The sequence below is a fragment of the Parambassis ranga genome, chromosome 3 (genome assembly GCF_900634625.1).
Source record: "Parambassis ranga chromosome 3, fParRan2.1, whole genome shotgun sequence".
In the NCBI taxonomy this organism is placed as follows: Eukaryota; Metazoa; Chordata; class Actinopteri; family Ambassidae; genus Parambassis; species Parambassis ranga.
In genome coordinates this window covers 5,381,942-5,404,026 of record NC_041024.1, presented here as the reverse complement: position 1 = coordinate 5,404,026, position 22,085 = coordinate 5,381,942, and the positions used below count along the sequence as shown (strand labels likewise).

General features: G+C 42.3%; 1 protein-coding gene across 5 annotated transcripts in view; it reads left to right on the top strand.

Annotated features, from left to right (window-relative positions):
- The window catches only part of neo1a (neogenin 1a), a 126,717-nt gene that overhangs the window by 56,992 nt on the left and 47,640 nt on the right, over positions 1–22,085 (top strand). For all 5 annotated transcript variants that reach the window (XM_028401576.1, XM_028401575.1, XM_028401574.1 and 2 more), the window contains exons 3-5: positions 10,799–11,074; positions 11,853–12,003; positions 21,322–21,458. In XM_028401576.1, coding sequence (XP_028257377.1) covers positions 10,799–11,074; positions 11,853–12,003; positions 21,322–21,458 — 564 coding nt within the window. The remainder of the gene's footprint in view (positions 1–10,798; positions 11,075–11,852; positions 12,004–21,321; positions 21,459–22,085) is intronic.

The window sequence follows — 22,085 nt, the reverse complement described above, 5'->3', positions numbered from 1 at the left end:
CAGGCACACAGGCAGGCATAAGCTGTGTTTGGGTTATGAATGGTTCATTTCTATGTTAATATCATGGTGTACATCACAATGTACAGGCACATATATAGTGTATACATTAAACATCATCAGGGTTTAGATCATAATCTTCATCATAGCATTTTACTTAAGATGCTGCCACCTTCATCACAGTTTGCAGGGTGCTGCATTCACACATCATGTTTCCTATCAGCACAGAGTTTAAATTCTAAAATATTGCTAAATAAAAGTTTTTTTAAAATCTCTTTGATACTGAATCTTCTACCATCACTGCACTTCTGCATTTCTGTGATATGCGCCTTGTTGTTCTACTGAGGAGAAGGAGGAGGCCCGGAAAGCTTCCAGCAGTCAGAGTGACAAACCCTTGTGAGTCATGGAGGACAGAAAGGAGAAAATGTGACAGTGTGTCTGAGGTACTTTTGTTTCCAGACTTTGGGATGCAAGCTTGTTCAGGTGTGTAATTTGTGCAAACGTAGTTTGAAACGCTGATAAAGGCGATGGCTGAGTAACCAAGGTATGCCAGAACACTGTGTAAGATGGACATAGCTGACCACCGCAGCAAGCCTAATCAAAGGTTGATTTTATTCAGAGGGCCTTCAGCATCTGCTCAGCTTGAAAGCAATGTGCTGCAGATGGACTGAAGTAATTACTAATGCCACGCTGTCAGACCGTCCAGGTGTTCCAGAGATCTGTTGCATCCTTTTCCATTAGGGCGGTGTGACTGATTAGATTGCCTTCATTGTTACTTTGTCTTCCTCACTGTTCCTGATATGATTATTACACCTCCTCTGCCTTGTTTTTCCTCTGAAGGAGAAACACATCTGCACCTTTAACCTCAATAACCACATGTATTTAACATTCCCAAATGTAAATAACAAATATAAATGAATGCATACAAGCACCGAGTCTGCTGAGGGTAAAGATACTTCACACTTTGCGACCCATATTCAGATAGGAATTATGTGTCCTATTCAGTACTCACATTATATTTTCACATATTTGATGTCTGCTGCAGTTTCCTTAGCCTTTATTATACACAGCATCTGCATCTCACCAGACGTGGCTAATGGACTTTGAAAGTGTGTTGTGCTTTGTGTCTTACATGGAGAGATTGGTCTTCTCATCAGATTCCTCGCTGAAATATGAGTGGGTGTGCTTGGTCTGTTATTAAAGCTCAGTGGAGCATCTCAGAAAGATGTTTACATGAAAAGAGGTGAAAAAAAAATCTGAACTAATTTTAGATCTTCGACAGGCTCAAGCAGTTAGCCGTTTTCACAGATAAACTTAAAATTTGCCATAAGATAACAGAGCTGCTCATCTCTCAAATGTTCTCTCTTGATGAACGCCTTATTATTTGTACACAACGTCAGCTACATGTTTTGGTTTGAGTGAAGGGGGGGGGGGGTGGTGAGCTGCTAACGGACTGTTAATTTACCACACCATCACACCTCTTGATGAGGTAAACGATGATGAATGCGCCTGGCCATTTTGAGTGGCATCGTCACCCTGCACTACATCTGTGTCTTCAGAAGCATCTGCTGCTCACAAGCTGCCAGTCCCACACCCCATGTATGCATGCAGAGTCCCTATTAGGACCTTTGGTGAATGAAGAGTGGGGCTGCAGAGAATCTGTCACATACATTTTAAAAGGCAATTCCCAGAAAGTTCAGGTGTCAAGATGATGCTTTGTGTGGATGACTGCCTGTGTGCATCCCATCTCATTATTCACACCATCACAAAACCCCCCATACTGATATTCTCAGGATAGCAGATATGAACTCACTTCTATTGGGTTATAAGAGAAAATGTATCTGAAATTCATTGGGGTATAATTTGAAGCAGACGCCCACATGCAGTTTTAAAGATAAGTACTGGTTCACGCTGAAGAATGTGTGTATGATATTTGACACATTTGCATTTAGCTCGGTGCTTTTTTTACTGCTGTGATGATAAACTTTGCAGTCAGCCTCAACTCTTTTATGGACACTTCTATCTGAATTGCTTTTTTTTTTTAATTTGGTGTTTCCAGTGCCTCTCACTGCCCTTCACTCCATCATTCCTGCTGAGGAAGGTGCTCCATTTTTCTTCTCCATCTATCTCATTTCCCTGCTTGCTGCACTTTCAGGGCTGGAGCATAAACAGAGCAACAGGGCCTCTGATGGCACATACAGATGTGTGCCTGCAACATCCCCAGATAAGAAGCAGCAGCAGAAGCATGCCCCTCTCTAGCAAACAATAGAGCTCCCACAGAAATGTGTGGAGAAGAAGAAGGAGGAGGAGGAGGAGGAGGGGTGATAGGAGTGGGTGGAGACTGAGTGAATGCAAATCAGTTGGGTATTGCAGGAAATGTGAAGGAGACAGCACAGTGGCAGTGAGGTGAGTGTGGAGAGGTTATTCCTTTGCCTGTTATCTATGTGTCCATCAGCAGCAAGACAGAGGTGTGTTTGGTTCATTTATGTGCATGGCCTGTTGAGGGAGTGGGGGGGCCCCTTCATTCCACTGCAGGAGGGCATGGCTCAGGGGCCTTAAGGAAACAAGCACTTGATGAAAGATGCGAGGAGAGGCCTGCAATCTCCACTCTTTGTTACTAATGTGTTGCATTTGATTGACAACTTTTCTATAATCCCAGCAGTAACTCCTCTGACATTGGAGGCCGGCTCTGCTTTGCCTCCAACCTCCTGCTCACCTCTTCTCTCTGATAAGGAAGCGAGGGAGGGAGGGAGGGAGGGAGAAAGCGCAAAGGGATGTATGGATGCAGTGCCAACACATTTATCTGCGCTCGGGTAATGGGAGCATCCACTACCGTGGTCTCCCATGGCAACGACCTCTGCGGAAGGTCAGCCTCAAAATGGGCCAAGAATGAGCTAAATTCCCAGTGATAAAATAAGACACCTTAACGTGATTAAAGGCCCTAATGCAATCAGTATTGTTTCAGCTACAACTCAATTACCTATAATGAAAAAGGGCTCTTCTACTAGATACAGTGGAGCATTAAGCAGCTTTATACTCCTTTTAAACTACGTGTCGAACACCTTAGAACAATCCTTCCTCACTTTTCTGATGTCACCTATAAGGAGCTTGTGTAACAGCAGTTTTCCATTGCCTGTCTCAAAAATGGCACCCGACATCATGGTTAGTGTAGTTTAGGATGCAGCATTTCACTTAAGACTAGAACTGAATGATGTCTGAGTGAGTGCTGTTTGAATAGAACCAGAGCTACAGTTACAAAAGAAGGTGCACCAGAAGAAGGGAGAGAGTTGGCGTGTATACAAGTGGGTCATGTTTACATCACTGTCCATCCAGCTTGAGGCTGATAAATACCTGTGAAAAAGTACCTGTGGCTTGTACCCTGTCCCACTAATGAGCACTAAAAAGCAGGTCTTAGTGGATATTAGTGAGTTTTTTTTGTCTAGTGTGAAGGTTGCTTTTCACTCTGCCTTCTTATGTAATTACTACTTCAGAATAGACATCCCAGAAAAGACAGATTGAATTCTTATTTACTGATTCATGCACAGAGGAAACCTGCAAAACACTCATTTGTGCCACGATTTCATTTTCTCAATTATTTTGAACAGATTAACTAGCATCAAAAAATATCACACTGCTTTCCATTTCCTTATTGTTAGGAATAGATGTACACTTTTCTGCTGTGTTTTGCAGTGACTCCCTTAAAACTGACAATTGCCCCCCTGCTGGGTGAGAGTGGTGGCTGGTCCGATGGCTTCTAATGACTATTGACAGCTTTTGTCTGTGTAAATAGGAGATGGCCATGAGGAAGCTCTTCAGTTGCATTCTGCTTACTGATGTAAACACTCACTCGATATACAGTGTGTGAGCGCTGCAGAAGGATTTTCAGCTGTTTATCATGACACTGTAATAATAGCAGGTTTGGTTAAAAAGGTTGGATAAAGTGAGGATTCAGCTTACAAATATGTCATAAAACCAACATTCTAGAAGTCAAACAAACGTCTTTAATAAAAGAGCTTCTCATTGACGTTCCCATGGCAACTGACCTGGCTGTGCCTCGTGTCCGTCTCCATCCATCACCATCCCTGAGCCTCCTTGTAGTCTCTCTCTGTCTGTTTCCTCAACAGGCAATCAGGAGCTGTCAGAATGTTGACTTGTGCCAACAGCCTCATCCCAATGTGTCACTTCCCATTGACACACAATTGATTGTGTGTGATTTCATTGTCGCCTGCTTTTTTTTTTCCTTCCTCTCGCACAAATACAAGTAGAAAGGAAATCTAGCAATCAAACGAGCAGCGTGTCACAGCAGCCCTAACGTGCATGAGAGAGTGGCTGGTTACTGACATTTGTTTTTCTTTCTTCTAAAAGTGCACTTTATATCGTCTGTCATCATCTGTGTCGCTGTAAAAACAAAGAAAGCATTTCTGTAACTGAGAAATGTTGTAATCAGGCGGCGGTGCCTTCTCATCACCTCGGTTTGTGTTCTTCACTGCAGCTGCGCCCCAGGGCCAATCCGCTGATCGTCATAGATGTTTAGAAGGGCGTCCTTTGCTCAACATCTGGTCTGCGCCCTGAGTGGTTTAGCATAGTTCAAAATATCCCTCTGCTGACGGACACATTTCGGAGATGTTCAGCCCTGCAGAGCTGAGGATCAGTGCTGCTCTATAACAACACCTCTGCCATCACCGTCTGAGATTTAACAATAGGCAGATGTGCCAGATGTCTTTTAACTCTTTAAACACTCACAAATTGATTTCTTTTTTATCCTGCACCCAGCAGATCAGCAGTTTGACTTCTGTGGAACACCTCCATCTTTTCAACACATTAGAAAGGCATTGTTCTGCACACACTTCTTCCATTTCCCTGATTCACAGTCGAGCATTTCCTCTTTATTAGCTGCTTGTTTCTGTCCGGGATAAGCAGTTTTATTTTTAGCTCTGTTGTAAACTGGTGTCATTGTTTGGATCACATGACCAAACACATCTGACGACTGAAGATGTAGCCTATATTTATTGCCGTTTCATTCTGTTATGGCAGCTGCCCCACCCTGCTGGTGAGGGGGAAAAAAAAACAAAACAAGACAAATATGTTGAGATGCCACAGACAGGCATGTGTGTGTCAGGCCTGCCGGGCGGATTACATGATGAATTGTCTCGGTGACTTCTTTATTAGATTCCAACACACAGTCATTAATTAATGCTGTTTTCATTCTTGTCAATCTTGGGAGACCTCCCACTCGTCACCCCCCTGACAGGATGAAGGTTGTTGTTACCTATTACTGCGGAGCGAGTGAGGAATGAATGCACAGATCCATTCCAACACTGACAAGGATTTCAGAAAGCTGAGATAAGGCAACAGTCTGCGTCTTTATCGCTGTGTATCTGCTCCTATCAGACATACAAACTTGGCTTAAATTGGCCCCATTTTTGACTACATTAAACTAAAAGGAGTCAAACTCCCTCTTGGCGTAGAAGATTAAGAATTCATGCTGTGGCTTTCATGCAGCTTGCATAACCACTCAAAGCTAAATTTCATAATAACCCAGGCTGCATTACAGTTAGAGGGAATACATTTTTCTTTATGCCACAAATGCTGAAGTGCCTTTTGTTATTAAGACTGAAGTGAGGGCAGGGATTTGGTTTTACTTATGTGTCTTGTTGTTTATTGCTCACAAGCTTTTACTGGGTTGTTCCCGCTCATGCACTCAAGCTTACGTGCACGTACAGAGTGCATTGATGCATTAATAATCGCACACAGGTGACGGTTTGCCAAGATATTGTGGAAAATCAGCCAGAAGGTGTCATTTTTTTATGTTACTACTTTTACAAAGGAAACATAATCCCAGGAACTGGATGCAGAACTGTTAAATAAGTGAAACTTGTAGTTTTAAGCCATGCATGAAAAAAAGGTCTTTATTGTAAAAATCCTCACTCCAGTGAGAGTAACAGACTGGCTGAGCAGCTTAATAAACTGGCAATCTTTATGAGCAGTATCTTATATGAATAAGGGTTTTTATTCTTTAGTGTTTGACTGCTTGCACACTTCACTGTGTGTAGGTTAAATAGCTTGATCTTTTTGCAATGGAGGAAGCCCGTAGAAATGTTCTCCCCTGCAGCTCTGAAACCTTCAATTAGGAAATTAATTATCGCTTACGCTGCAGCTGGCCTCAAAAGGAACACAGAGAGCCGCTGAACTGAATAAGATTTTGTACAGCAAGGAAATCCATTCAGACCTTCCTCTCCAAGTCAAAATACTCTCCAGTAAAATTATTGTCTTGTGTTTTTTTTTGATTACCCTGCCACTCCCTCATTCACCCAGCTCCTTAGATTTGTGTTGCTGTTAATTGGACGTCTTCACACTGTCTAATTTACTCTTCATCAGGCGCTGAGACTGTCACTCACTGAAATTGGTCGTTTTTGGCTCAGCAAACTTGACTTGTATTGCAAAATTCATCACACAACAGAATTGCCTTTGTGTGCGTCGAGTGCAAAGAAATGACAGAGATGTGTTGATAATGGAGGGTGTTGTTATTATCGTGCCCTTTGGATGGTCACACACTGCATATTGTAACAGTCAGTGCGTTTGAGGAATTATCCTGACATGAAGGGTTTTAATTTACTTTTTTTTTTTTTTTTAGTGTTGCCACTTTCCTTCAGCTTGACTTGTGTACTTCAATTTCAGGTATTGATTTCCCACATTTCCCAGAATGACTTTCACCAGTCTCCGGAGGATGGGCGTGAACTTGTTGAATTCAGGGAAGGAGAAAGAGATGGGAAGTAGTGGAAATAATAGCATGATAAGAAAGTCTCAGTTGCGGCTGTGTTTCACTGCACCCTACTGCTTTTGTTATCAGTTTCAAATTGGGTCAGCTCTGGCTTTTGTGATTTATTTCTTCCATCTGATTGTGCAAAACATCAAATCTAGAGATAAAAGGCCTTCTCTTTATTGCAGTTTTTGACATGAAGTCTGTATTTGTTTTAGTAATTATAAACGATGGACGCACAATGCAGAGAATAACACAGATAAATCACTGTTTATAGCCTGGTCATCGTCTGTCCAGTACCAGGAAACACACTGGGCTTAAGTACAGTGCAACTTGTGTTAAACATGTATGATTTAACTAGTTTTCCCACAATGCCTCTGGGCATTTCTGCCTCGAGTCTATTGAGTCCATTTGTCCAATGTAAAGTTTGTGTAGTGGTCGATTGTGCAGAGTTTTATGAATTCACGCTCTTGTCTTTCTGCTACATTTCCACCCCTTGATAACTTATTTATACATGTTTTACTTTTTACTATCAAGAGCTCTGTAAAAGCTCAGTGTTGCATAAATATTAATTGTGGCCTAAACGGAGGTATTTATTTTGACTTGCACTAAAGATTTCTGTATAACTGTAGGCCTTTCTTAGAAACTAGTCCAGCCTTTAAAGGCAGGGTAGGAGATTTTGAAAACTCAACTGATCTTTGTTTTGTTTTTGTTTTGTTTTTTTTATTATTTTTCTTCCTTGGAAATTTTTAACAGAGAATACAGTTGTGTTTTTGATCCAAGGTGAAAATCAACCATTCAGCTGAATCCCAAGGGAGGTCCTTAAAGCCTCCTGCATATTCCATTAAGCTGCTCATTGTTATTCTATACCTGATTTTAATTAAGACTAGTAGGAACCCAACTGTGAGATTTGAGGGTATGTCTGTGCACGCGCGCATCGGTTGCTCTCGGTTTTCCTCTGAGGCGGGATGGGCGGTCGTTACGCTCGTTCGTAGCTCTTTGTGGCGCACGTCTCTTCTGTTAATCTCCATCCAGTGATGGACACATTCATTCATTAGCATTCATATGATTATAAGATCTGCTGTAGGGTTTGGTGAATCTGACTTACCACTTTCCACAAAAGAAGCATTTGGTGCCACTGCCGAGTTAACCGCTTTATCTTTTATGTTGTCTGGAGGGACAATATGATCACATTCCTTCTGTTTGAAATGAACAAAGAAGCCCGTTTCTATCAGACCATTTTGACCACCTAGACATTATCGCTCCCCTGGAATCATTTAGCTTCATCACACTCTGGTAATAAGAGTTGAGATTGGCAGTACAGCACTTCTGTTCAATAGCTCGTGCTGAGCAAGGGTGTGGAAAATGAAGCTCAGTCCAGCCCAGTCGATTGATTAATTGGAATCGATAGCGTTGGCATCCACACTCACCACTTCCCATCCACAGCGCCCTACCTTGACCCACACTTAATGTGCTTATGTACACTTTAGTACATAACACACAGACATAAGCACACGCATACATATTCATGGAATCATGAGCATCCGCTTCATTATTTACAAAATGGCATAGCTAAGGCGTGCTTGTCTGAATTTGGCTCCCCACCTACACTCATTGACACACACACTGCACACACAGCCTTACAACAGCAAACTGATGAACTCAGCTGGGCGAGATGTGATGAGGCTAGAGGAACAAAGGATTAGTCGATTTAGAGCTGGAAGCACACAGCTGAATGTGCTCCTAACAGTCTGAGCTAAAGTCACATTCTTTCTTCTCTCTGCAAAATGTCTTTGTGGAAGCAAAATTTCTCGTCACGAGAGCAGATGACTTTTAGGGCACTCTTGTGTGTCCTTTTTAGGCCAAAGTATGAACTCTTAAGCTGTTATACAGCTGGATGCATTAACTCAGGGCCACTGCGTTCAGCCCTCGTCCTTTGAAATGTCATTGTTCCATAGTAAAACAGGGATTTATGTACCGTGTGAAGATCACCTTCTAAAGTTTAAGCCTGTCACAAGCTATTTTTTTAAAGTCTTTATCGAATCAGTACAGTAAGGGCATGTTCGAGTGAGTACAAGCGTTTGTTGCGAATGGAGAATTGTTCAAAATCTCGGCGTGTGTGTGTTAATTTAAAAAGAACACTTTCCACTATTCACGATGCATGATTTATGTCAAATTCTGACAAATGTAAATCTCTCCAGTCATACTGTTAAGAGAAAATAATTTCCTATAATGTCAATTTGGATTTAATTAAAATTAAATGTACTGTTTTTAAAAATAAAAATGAAGTGTACAACAAAATACCACCGCTGTGAGGACAGGACTTCATTTTAATGGACACTCAGCCATCTTCTCTCTGCACAATTGAATCACAACAGTGCAACAAACTGACCTCAACTCAGAAGCAGAAGTTATGTAAGGCAGCTTTTATACGGCAGTGGAAACTTTTCTCTGCGTCTATGTTGCTGATTCTTATCCAACAGCAACAGACACGGTTTACAAACTATAATCTTGTTGCACAGCAGCTGTATAATGTGCAATGCAAGTTTTGCAGAGACAGTTTGTATTAGTAGTCGACAGCTGCACCCTAATAATAAGAATAAGCATAAACAGTATGGAAATATTCAGGACAGCTAAACGGGCAGAAACACTGACTTCCATGAGAGTAATATACAGAACTCTTCACCATAATTTCTTTTTAAATGTATTTCTTCATTGATAAATTAAATCCTTAATTAAATGGATTACACCCCCCAAACTACAGCTGCTATTCATGTGATTCAGTGAAGCACTTCAGGGATGCTAATTTAAATAATTTCAATTTTTTTTCCTACCCTGGCATGATTGTACATGACGGTGATTGGCAGCTCTGATACACAAATATCAGCCCAGGCATCAGCTAAGCCCATATTAGCTGAACTATTCCGCTGAGATGTACTCATATAGAAGCTGTGCACATCAGCCCAGACCAGGAGGGGAGTCTGTAGCTTTTGGGGCCTTATCTTAAAGTGTGATTTACCCTGGAGTCACACTTGGCAGGGGATTTGAAGAAATGTCTTTAGGTGAGAGAGGGAGGACGACAAATCATCACTCAGCAGGTCTTCAGCATCACTTCCTGCGTAAGAGCTCAGACAAACTTTCATTCATAAACAGATAAACAGACAGGCTTTCTTTTCTTTTCATCCTTAGTCACACATATTTATCACATCACCAGGGAGACAACCACAGTCAGCCCAAAATCTCAAGAGGCCCTGCATGGCAATAACACAGCATGATGTTCTTTTTATTGTAGATGACGAGGCCGTCTTACTTAAAAAAACAACAACTCATCCTTCAGCCCCACTAATAAACCCAAGAATACCATTTGCAAGTTTACACATTATAAGTTCTTTTTAATTGAAGTCATTGTGCACGATTGTTTCCAAAGCGGCCCGCGAGTGTTGGTTTCAGATCAATGGCTTCAGATGCAGGAAATAATTATTTAGCGTGGAGATGAAAGTCGGGATAGAGCAGCACAAACAGCCTGTGGATCCAGCCTTTTTTAATTAGTGCTGTGTGTCTCCTGGTCTGCGTGGCACATTAACATCCACCATCAGGATAAGTGATTGTGCTGCACAATTGTGTGTGTGTGTGTGTGTGTGAGGGAGGGTTGTGATAGGAGTGTGAGTGAGGATTTATGTGTGCAGGAGGTCGAAGTAGGTGGTGGGGAGCTGGATTTTTTGGCCTCTACAACTCCTGAGAAAACATCCTGAATATGGATGACAAGGTGTTGCTTCCAATAAGCTGTAATGTTTCCAGCCCAAATATACAACTTTACCAAGTTTACAGCTCAGATTCCAAGTTTTTATTACTTCCCATGATGGTGTGTTAACATCCAGGATCTTTGTGTATGTTTTTCCAGATTGCCTCAGTGAAATATGAGTTATAAACGTAGTAATCTTACAGTTGTGCTGGTAAATCTGTTGAAAATGGCTGAAATATTTGTAAAAGTCTTGAGTTGGCTTTTTCACTTCATTTCTTTGCCTTGTTGCTGTCTTTCAGGCATGCCCCGGTTCGTCAGCCAGCCGACGGCAGCCGCAGTGCGTGTAGGAGACAGTCAGGTGATGGCGTGCGAGGTGAACTCAGATCTGGTGCCCTTCACCCGGTGGGAGAAAGACCGCCAGCCGCTGGAGCTCAGTGCCCGGTTGGTCCAGCTGCCCAGTGGAGCCCTGGCTATCAGCAACGCCTCGGAGGCTGACGCTGGTCTCTACCGCTGCCTGGTGGAAAACGTGGGCTCTTCCAAAACCAGCGACGAGGCTCAGCTCCAGACGCTGCCGGGTAAGGGTGGTTTTTATTGGTAAATAATCCAGCATCCTTGATTAGAGCTTTCAATCTGGTGTAGATCCTCTTGCGCAGTAATCTCTAATCTGGTGCAATATTTAATTACAGAGGTTACATAGTGTTCTGTTTGGGCAGCTTATTACCTTTAGCGTAAACAGACCTGCCTAAGACATGGTTGAATGCTTAAAAAAAAAAAGGAGCGGTCAAATTCTCTGTGTTGTTATCAGTGATGCAACAGTAACTCAGTTTATAGCTCAAACGCAGGCTGAATTCCTTTGTGGCAGGGTCTTGTCTCACCCCTGCTAGAAGTTTTATTTACGAAGTTGTTAAGCACCAGGCTCCTGCCAGCACAGAGACGATATTAGAGGCTGTAAATCAGCTTCCAACAAGACCCCAGTGGGGGTCCTCATCTCTGTATGCCTTCTCCAAAGACGTGCACTGGAGGTTGGAGAGGGAAAAGTCATAAAAGTGAGTGAGGAAATGGAAAGACATTTTGTTTGGATGATACCAGATGTTGAAGAGAGATTAAATAGTTACTTGTTTCACAACAAATCAGCTTGAGATCAGACTCATTTGCATGCTTCCAAAGTGAGATACATTTCTTTAGTCTATAGAGCACTGTGAGCTGGAACAACACTGAGACTAAAGTCCTCATAGACAGCATCATGCACATGATTCATTTGACCGTGACCGTGTAACATAGGAGGTTCCCGCTCAGCTTCACTTACTCACCCCAGCCTTTAACCCTGACCTTATTTTTCTACCCTTTTTACAGAAACTGGAGAAGAAAGGAAGCTGGAGTTCCTGGTGCAGCCTGCGGCTGTAGCCAAGGTGATGGGCGCCAGCGTGCTGCTGCCCTGCGTGGTCACCGGTTATCCTGCGCCGCACATACGTTGGATGGTTGGAGACAAGCTGCTAGAAGAAAGGTAAAAGAGTGACAGTTATTCTCCCTCTTGATGCATCTTAGAAACTATTTTCACACATAATATGTCAGTAAATGTTAAAATAGTGCCATTTTAAGGGTTTGTATGTCCATTTTTTAAGGGAACCAGGTGATGCTAACTTCCTAGGTTTCCTACAGAAATACATCATCCTTGTGAGATTCTGTTGCCATTCAAACTCGCCTTTGCCAATAACTGGCAGTTGTTATTCCCAGGCAGTAAACTGCCGCTGTGCTCAGCTTCCTCTGGCTCTCCCACATTCCGTGCTTTTTGAATAGCAGCAGAGACTGTAATGTATCGTTTCTTTGTGCCCGGTGCCTCTGGCCTCCAGAAGCTGAACTGTTAGTCCTGGCGCCTGCTCCCTAAGGTGTAAATGCTATTCTGCCGCTGCTACCCAGAGAGCCCCGGGGGGAGACCTGGACGTGCCAACGGAGCCACTTCATCTGGGAGAGTGGGTTTGCAAGGTTGCCAGCTGAGGGGAAGTTCACAAATTAAGAGCCAAGACAGAGTGTCACAGCGCCTGTGCTCTCACTCCTCTGGCTCTCATTAGCTCAGGCACTGCAGCTCAAACCCCTCTGAGAGAATTGCATTGGACATGGGAAGTTTGATTCTCACCAATTAAGAAAGCACTTTGTTTACATAACCCCTGTGTGCCAGTCCAGTAGAATAATAACCATGCAACTCACCTGGGTCAACACAAAATAGCCCAAATAAGACTCATTCTTCTAAGCTCAGAAGGGATTTCCACCGTCAGTAAAATTAAATGTAAGGTCATCACAATGCCTCAGTGTGGAGTGAGCTGGAATATCATTAGACTTTCCAACCTCTGGATCCAGGCACAGTTCCACAGCTCCAGTGAAACGCCTGTGGAATTGTCGAAGTGTTCTGACCTCCAATGGGAGCTGGCTAAAAACCTACTTATTAATCTACCTTGTATTAATTACAAAACAATATCCAGCGTGCATACCCGCCCCCCTCCAGGGCACCTCTGATGGTAATTAGCAACTACACTGAACAACCAGGGAAGTCTTGGCGATATTAAGGAGGACCTCACTGCTCCAGTGTGCGACGAATACATTACTGAGACCGTTCCTTTGAATTTAATACGACATTGACAATTAAAAGGAATACCAGTGGAAGTGTCTTTTTTTTCTCCTGTCCCTCTCAGGCACTACAAGATAGAGAGAGAGAGGGGAGCTGCTGTCAATTAAAAAGTGCTGTGGCCAAGAGAAAGGGGAAGCTGAAAGGAGTGTCTAATTGGTCTTTGGTGCACAACAAAAACAGGGCTTGAAAGTGTTGATGGTGAAGCTGCAGACATGAGATGAAAGTTGATGAAGATGTGTCAGAGCTTCTACTTGAAGGCAGGGTGATTCACTGACTGTGGGGATTATCACGCTCAGCTTCTGCTGTTGATATTTCAGCGCGGCCATGTCTCTGTGAAGTTGAATTTACAATAGCAGACCAACAGTCTCATCTTGAGCCGCATATAACGCAGGTGACTGAGTTTGAGAGCAACACAAAAGCTCTTTTAGACAATGCAGTTTCTTTCATTTCTTAATTTTCTCCAGTAATTGCTGACTGAATGACTCCACTGAAGTACTTAAGTGTACCTTTAAAGGCACAAAGAAATTTTTCAAGAGTTCTTTCACGCTGTGCCACATAAAAAAATCTCTGTTATAAGTTGTTTTTCTGTCTGAAGTCTCAGATCTCATTAGTATGTTATTCATAATCTGTCAGGAGATAGACGGCCAGCTTCGTTTGTATTATTGGTCCATATTGCCATGCAGGACTTAACAGCTGCTATTAAAGTTGTTGATGTCTGCTGATAAGATGGTACAATCAGCCACTGCAGCTGCTGATAGGAGATGGAAATTTAGAGCAGATTTTGAGTTGTTAAAGAGTTGATGGAGTCTATCTAGGCACGCAAGAAAAAAAACACTGTCTTCTGCCAGTTCAAAAATCACATTTTAAATAAGCGATAAAGATGTGATGTGGGACAAAATAAAGAGGAAACTGTGAGAGCAAATAACCCGGTGAACATGGGACTGAGAAAGTACATGTGTCTTATACACAGTGGGTGGTGGACAGAGAAAATGAATGAGTTTAGAGTTTGTGTGTGTGTGTGTGTGTGTGTGTGAACATACATACATACAAACATACATGGCCCATTATCTTCGTGACCTTTAGCTGTCAACTGAACATCACAATACTGCTAGCTTCTAGCACAGTCTTCATCTTGCAGCCTGTGGTGATTCATATGGTTGCTGCAGCTACTGCGGTCACTGGTTTCTGTTTATTGACTTTAACCTTTAGTCCTTCAATCTGAGATGACACTGAGCCTAACCCGCAGCATGCACAAATGCAACAAAAGTCTCTTTTAATTCATTTTATTTATGTCAGTTTTAGCCAAAAACCATTTTTCATTTGGTTTTGGTTCATGCTTTTTTAGAAATATTTATGTATTAAGAGGTGCTAAGGTCTCAGACCCTCTATTGGGAACCAAGGATTGAGGACTGTAGCATCCACACAGCCTTCTAAAATGTGTCAAAGGTGGTCTCAAGGGAGGAGCAAGTATGTAGGGAATGCTAGGTTTGCTCAACCAACACACACATTACTAATGAGAAAGATCAATATTGTGGTGTTTTCCATACTCGGTGTTATTCTACTATGGTGGGCTGTTTGTGAATTCACCAATGTCCTGATCCTGGCCTCAAATTCATTTATACTCTAAGCAAGTCTTTCGCCAAGGACAGCATGCTCGCCATCTATTCTGATGAGGCTCAGCCACGCTGTCACAGAGACAGTGTAACACTTTAAGCTGTTCAGTCAACACGTTGGAAATGCATTGCCCTGTGTGTTATCGATAGCATCCCAGGTGCCGGTGTGCACCTTCAGATGTCTCACACAAACTGGCCCTGATGACACTCATGAAAAGGACAGTCATCTTTTGTTCTTGGGAGTATCACTCTATCACCTAATAGAATTCCTCAGCAGTCAATAAAATGGATGAATTATGCATGTTGTCCAGCAACAGGAAATTGACAGAGCATGTAAATCAACCCTCTCCCGAAGCCTCCAAGCCATCTGTCTCCTCTGCTCCTCGCATTTATTTAAATATGATTGCATTTATTGTATTTACTAGTGTATAAAGGCTGGTGTGGGAAATTTGTTTGCAATTGGATAGCAGTGCAGCCCTCTGACACATATGTGTCACAAACACATCCCACCTTATTCACTTAGCTGTTTGTGGGTGCAAATATAAACACACACACACACTCCCTCTCTCTTTCTCTGTCTCTGTCATGTTTAAATGCAGAGCCACACTCCTGTCCACAGGAAGTCTTCATTTTACTGAGCCGTCATGGGAGCCCAGAGTGGCACCGGGAAAATGAAAAATGGCTTCTTGTCCCTGTCACAGCACGTTACTGGTAACAGTAAGAGGGCAAGAATGTTCATGTTGGAGGTTTAACTCATGCTATAGTGTCATCAGATTGAACACACACACCCATGGTTAGTGTAAAATCTCACCTGTTGCTTTGTCTTTCCTACGTGACTAAATAATCTACAATAAAAATCAGTTAAATCAGTTAAAAATAGGCTTATTGTTGGCTTTATAACAGTATACAAAAGCAAGCATTGCTATGTTTAGCAGAGCTAACACCATGTTATGATAATAATGCTGTAAGAAAGTCTCTTAAATAAGGAAGTTTATATTCTTGGCCATCCGTTTGAAACCTATGATGTTATTTAAGGCTTTAAAGGTGAAATACTACTTTCTTTATCTTCTATGCATTTATAAATCATGTTTAAATAAGCCATTTAACTGTTCGGTATGCAACTTACTGTATGGGTTACAGTTATAGTTAGGTTTTAGACGTAATGTAATATATAATAATGGAATATATGGGCATAGACGGCGAGTAGCAACTATTAACTTTAGCATTTTATTGATCAGATTTGTTGAAGTCAGTCCCAAAGCTTGTGTGCATCTTATTACAGGATAGGCACAATGCTACAGTGGGGTTGCCATGTGTCATTGTGAATTTTGCATTAGTATGACATGCACAGCATGCAGTTTAATAATGCTTTGAGACGCACATATACACAGAGAAGAACTGGTTGTACTGCTCTTAAAAAGACGGCATACCAGAGCAAATGTCACTGCCATTTAAATTTCCATCCGAGCTAAAGGCTCTTCAGACGCAATCATCCATGATTGTCGGTACAGCCAAAATTTTAACCTGCCCTGTTCTCTCCTCATTGTTAAGTGCGGTGGTAGTGTTAACACCCACACGTCTACCAATGTTATTGATTTTTTTTTTCTTCAGTTCAGCAAGTTCATGTTTTCAAACTAATTTAGAGAAATTCTGCACCTTTAAATGTTGCTTTCAAACAAGCACAGAAAATGGGCAGTGCACTAAAAATATGGAGAAACTGAGGAGATACAACCCATTAATGTAAAAGGCCTATGATTTTCTCCTGCTCCTTTATTAGAGAAGTTAATGTCTGACTCCTACTGCATCAGTAAATGATAGAGGCCCTGAGGTGTCAATGGAAAGCATATATTTAGCTGACAAATACAATGATTGCTCACTGCTGTCTCACTAATTGCTGAAGTGCAAGAATCTTTGTCATCTGTACACTCAGATTCTGTCTTCTAACAAGTGGTCAGAATACAATGAATGGGCATTTTTGTCCTCTGCATGTTGGCATCTACAGATGATATCCAGAACACCGCATTCTTTCAGACACACCGCAGGCCTATTTGGTTAGTATTCTGCTTGAATTCCTGGTAAAATGGTAACAGCAGAGTGGGTCAAGGTAATGGAGTGGGGTTTTTTTTTGGCATGTGTGGCTGAAAAAACAAGACAAGCATCATGGGTTTTCTGTGAGTGGAGCACGGCAGGTCTCTTTATTTTACGTCTCATCACAATGTCTTCAAATCATGCATACTGTTGCAGCATCTGCTCTTCTTGTCTTTATGTGCGTGCTTTAATTTAAACTGTGCTGCTGAGATTATGGTGCCTGTACATTGTCTGTCTCAGCATTTAAACAAACTCACCTGCAAAGCCTCAGCAGTCATTGTGTGGGTACATGTCTTTATAACCTGGCTGCTGTGCAGACGTGACAGCATGGGGGGCACACAGGCTTCCTGTGGCTTCTAGCTCCCTGGAGCCCCCCCCCCCAGGCAGAGCCATCGAAAGGTATATTATGTGAGTTATGGGTGACAGGCTACATTGTAATATGCACTAATCAAACGATTGGTTTATTCTTGGGGACCCTGGTTGGAAAGAAAAGCAAATAAAGTCAGGTATGCACGAGTTGTTTTCATCTCCAGGGCCCTGCAGCTTTCCATTACGAGCCAGAGGAAAACAAAAACGTTTTCATGGCTGAGTCACTTGAGAAGCTCTCGCCTGCGCTTTTGGCATCAGGTTGTTTCTCATTACAATCCCTCACATTAATTTCGGTTTGTTTATTTATCTTTAAACTGGCTTCTCTTGTATGTCTTCATATCATATCTGATATAAAAGCCGGAAAACATCAATAAAAAAAAAAAAAAAAAAAGTTTTTTGGGAGCTGAAATCAATCTGTCCAGGGTCTGTCTGTAAAACACAACACAGATTTCTTCACACCTTGGACATGATTCAAATTCATGAAACTGTTATGATGTTCTGGCCAAAAGGGGGAAGTTCAATTTACGTTCACTTTGAACCACAACACCTTGAGCAGCACAATGGTTGGCATTCATGGCGCATACCAGTGCAGAGAGAGAGCGAGGAGGAAAAAGAAATTTAATCTGAAGAAAAGAGAGAGAGGGAAGAAAAAGAGATCAGACCCAGGAAAGTTTCGAAATTTTCTCTCCATCCATTAATAATGAAACTTCCTTTGGTGTTGTGACAGTTGTGATTCCACCTTGTGCAGCAGATAACATGACCCGTGCCCAACCACTGTCACACACAGAGTCTGACATCACCTCAGTGCGGCGGGGATCTGCGGCTCTTTCTCGCCCAGGTGTCTGTGTTACAGAAGGCTGAGTCACCACTCACACATGGTGAATGTGCGTCCTCGTCCTCCTCCAAAGTCTCTATGGCTGCCGCTGCCATCACGCTGAGTGGAAGAACAGGGGCCTTTACACATTTTCCACAAGAGCAGGAGGAGGAATATGTGTCTGCTGTTTGAAGCTAAAAGACGTTTTTAGGTGTTAGGTAACAGGTCGATTATATTTAATTGCATCATTACCTGCCTTTGCCGCACAGATATTATGGCAAATTAACACCTGATAGAGACAGCAGGGCCAATTACATCACTGCACCTTGTCTGCCTGACATATTTATCCTGTTGTTGCTTGTACTGTTCGTGTATGTGCGCGTGCATGAGCTCTTTGGTAACGAGATGAAAAGCGACGATGGAAAGCGAGCTAATTTAACATCTTTTTTTTTTGTAGGCGAATAAGGATAATGCAGTTTTAATTAGAGCCCCACTTACCAGCATTTCCCCACCAAGGACCTTCAGCTAATGCACAAGACATCCTTCATATCCTTACAGCCAACACCTTGTCTTCATTTAAATTACCACAAGTGTGAGCTCCCCTCACAGTGCAGCCAGGAGTCTTCTGCTCCGATCAATTTACTTTGTCTTCCTCCCCCATGGTCTTAGAACAGCAGCACATCCCTTGTTCTGCAGCTGCTGCAGTTAGAGCAGAGATTGACTGGATCTGAACAGAATGAGAAAATTGCCTGGTGATTTACCATAGGCTGTATGTTCCTCTTTCAAATACAAGAAGGAAGCTGTCAATGCCTTTTAATGGAGCGCTCTGCACTAAAGGCCAACAGTCTGAATAGTTGTCCCGGTGAGACTAAACTGCAGGAATGCCTGGCATGTCCGAATCGGGGATACATCTTTCAGAGGAATTTTTCATTCAGCAGGGATTTGACATGCAGAGCCTCTCAGGAGTATTAGCCATACCCGCTAATGTGCACAGGGAAGTAATCAATGTACAGCAAGACATTTGGCATTTTCACCGGTTGTGTGGTATTTTATAGAGTTTCAGGAGCAAAAGGAAAACACAGCTTCTCTCGGCGTAAGAACCCAAGGTGTTCTCTGTCAGGATGCTGAATGGTCTATTTTCGTATGTGTTTTTCTTTAGTATACAGTTTACTGCTGTCAGCCCACTGCTGTTTGTTCTTTAAAGGCTTCAGTGATCCAGGATTAACCTGTCTTCCCTGTCACTCTGAATGGGTCAACATGGCATTAAACACCGTTCAGATCCACCAAGTCGTATGTTATTACTGCAGCAGAAATGAATGACTACTTAAGCCATACAAATATCAACAGGTTTTAACCCTTGTGCAAAGTTCACAAACACTACCCTTTAACGGTTTTAAAAATATATCAGATAAATATTTTTTTCATTTTTTTTTGCATAGAGCTTTTAATTAACTTCAGTTCTGATCAAAAGTAGTAAAAAAATAATTTTCCCCCAGGATTAAAGGGTTAAAGGGTTAACCCTTTAATCACCAATTTCATAACCAAATTCATAAGGGTTAAAATTATTTTTTGAGAGTAATTTTTCTGTTTATTTTGGCCATAACTGTCTATATGTGAGCAAAAATGATTAAATTTGCTCACATATAGACAAAGTTATGGCCAAAATAAACAGAAAAATTACTCTCAGAGGACAAAAATGTCCCGAACAGTGCATAAGGGTTACATTTTTTGCAGTTGCAGGGCTGGCGGAATAGTAGGGGACACTGAACCAACAGTGGGTTGATGGATAAATAAGAAAAATTCTCACTCAAGGCAGAAAAGAGCCATTTATTAATCTTTCCACGTAAGCAATGTCAACCAAGCATTTACCTGTCATTCCCACCTGTAATATAGGTACATTATTCTAACTCTAACACTTTTTGTGTGCACATAGTATTTCACTTTTAAACACTTAATGTTTATAATCTCCAGCTGAAAGTCTGTCAAGGAGTAAAACAGCGATGGCTTTTTGATGGCAGCAGGTCGAGTGCCACTCGATGCTCCACTCCAGCACAGACAGACGGGCAGATGGTCTCAGAGGCCAACGCTGCCAAAGCACTGGTCACAAAGAGACGGACAAGAGAGATCCTGTGTGGGAAGTTGAGCAATTGAGCAGTTTGTTATAAAACCAAATCAGCCTTCAGCATACATTTACTTATTTTTCAGTGTAGTCCTTACCTCTGCATGTATCCACCTATTTGTCTGTGCAGAAAACACATCATGCACTCATCGTTCTCTCGCATGCTGCGGCCCTCTTTGGATTTTTCTTTTCTCCAGCCAACCCGCTGATCCTTCGTTCCTGCCTCTGTTTCCCTCTCTTTCTCTCTCTCTCTGAATGCAGACTCCTCTCTGTAAGCTATTGATTGCCATTTTCTTTCCTCTCAGCCTCCCACACTATGCTTCAATGCGTGTTGAATCAAGCTAGAGCTTGGCTAGCTTGACTGCTTTCCCCATGGGCCTATTGGGGACTGTTTAAAATGGAGGAGGGTCACTGGTTTAAAGAGGGTCTGCACACTCATGGATGTGTGGGTATATTTTTAGGATTAGACATAAATAGTTTAGAAGATGAATATTTGAGTTTGTGCAGGCTGAAATGCTCGATGATGCACTTCAGCTTGCATGTGAATTAAAGGAAACATTCATGTCTATGATGGATTAAAGAGAAAATGTTTAATCACTGTCACAACACAAGTGTGAAAATGAAATCAGAAGATGTTTGGTATCTAAGATAACCTTTCGCTGTTAGATTTTTTTGTTGCTTTGGTTTTTCCTTCTGTCAGTGTTGAGGGGCAATAGACAGTTTCTGATGTCTGAAAGACGTGTTTGATTCTTGTCACCCCACTTAATTAGGGACGTTTGTCAAGGCGGAGAAACAGCTGCAGCAGTGGCTCTGTACAAGCTACACACCCCAGCTACAATGTGTTTTTAAGTCAGGGCTGGTGGGAAGAATTGCGTTTTATTTTCAGGGCTGGTTGACTGCTTTTAGTATGTTTTATTTATTCAGCGAGTTGCTATGAGGTGACGGAGCAAAAGAAACAAGGGCACGATATGGAGTCAAACTCAGGTCAGTGGGGGAACACGGAGCTCCAGAGGCTGCGTGGAAATGGGCTGTCATGACTTCTACATACTTTATAAGTCTGAGGTTTTAAGTTCAAAGGCTGCTGTAAGGTCACCAGAGCTCCTGACTCTGACAAAAAAGGTTATTAAAGTTATAATAATATCAAATAAAAGGAAATCGAAAAACTATTTTTTTTGTTTTGTCTTCCTGTCTTACAGTGAGGGTCGTGTGGAAGTGCTGGGAGGTGGCAGTCTACAGATTTCCAATCTCACGGAGGAGGACGCCGGCGTCTACACCTGTGTGGCAGAAAATTCTAACGGCACCATTGAGGCCCAGGCTCAGCTCACGGTACAAGGTATGTTTATCACTCGTCCCCTTTCTGCTCTAGGACAACACGATTTTTGCCACCACCACCATCCTATCCTGCTTGCACACCAGCATGTATATGGATATATTGGGAGCTTTATTGTTTGTGGTGAGTTAGAAAGCGCTGACAGTAGTGCCTTAATGAATGCACGGGATGGAAATTAGTAGAAAGCTGTGGTTAGTGAAGAAGCATTATTTACTACAGAGAGAGGGAGAGAGAGAGAGCCTCTGCAGGTCAGACTGAACTCTGAGACCATCCTTCCATCACTGGAAACAGTCTCATTTCATCTTATTATATTTGGGAATGAGCTTATTAAAAGCACTCTGGACTCATATCCCAGACGTGAAGCAAAGCGCTGATGGTAGAAAATGAAATGAAACCAGGTGCGTTCCGTGCATGCAAACTACACAAAGGTGGGGACGGAACTCAGCCGTGTGGAGATGTGCTGCACACGAAAGCAGCGTTAGCACAGAATATTCAGCGTAGTGTTTATGTGTTTATATCTGCTTTACACACAAGTCAGCCCCACACAGGAATAACAGCGAGATCCGAGCTGCATATAAACACATAGTCGAAGATGAGGAGTATTAGAAGGGACTAGAAAAGACTAGCTGG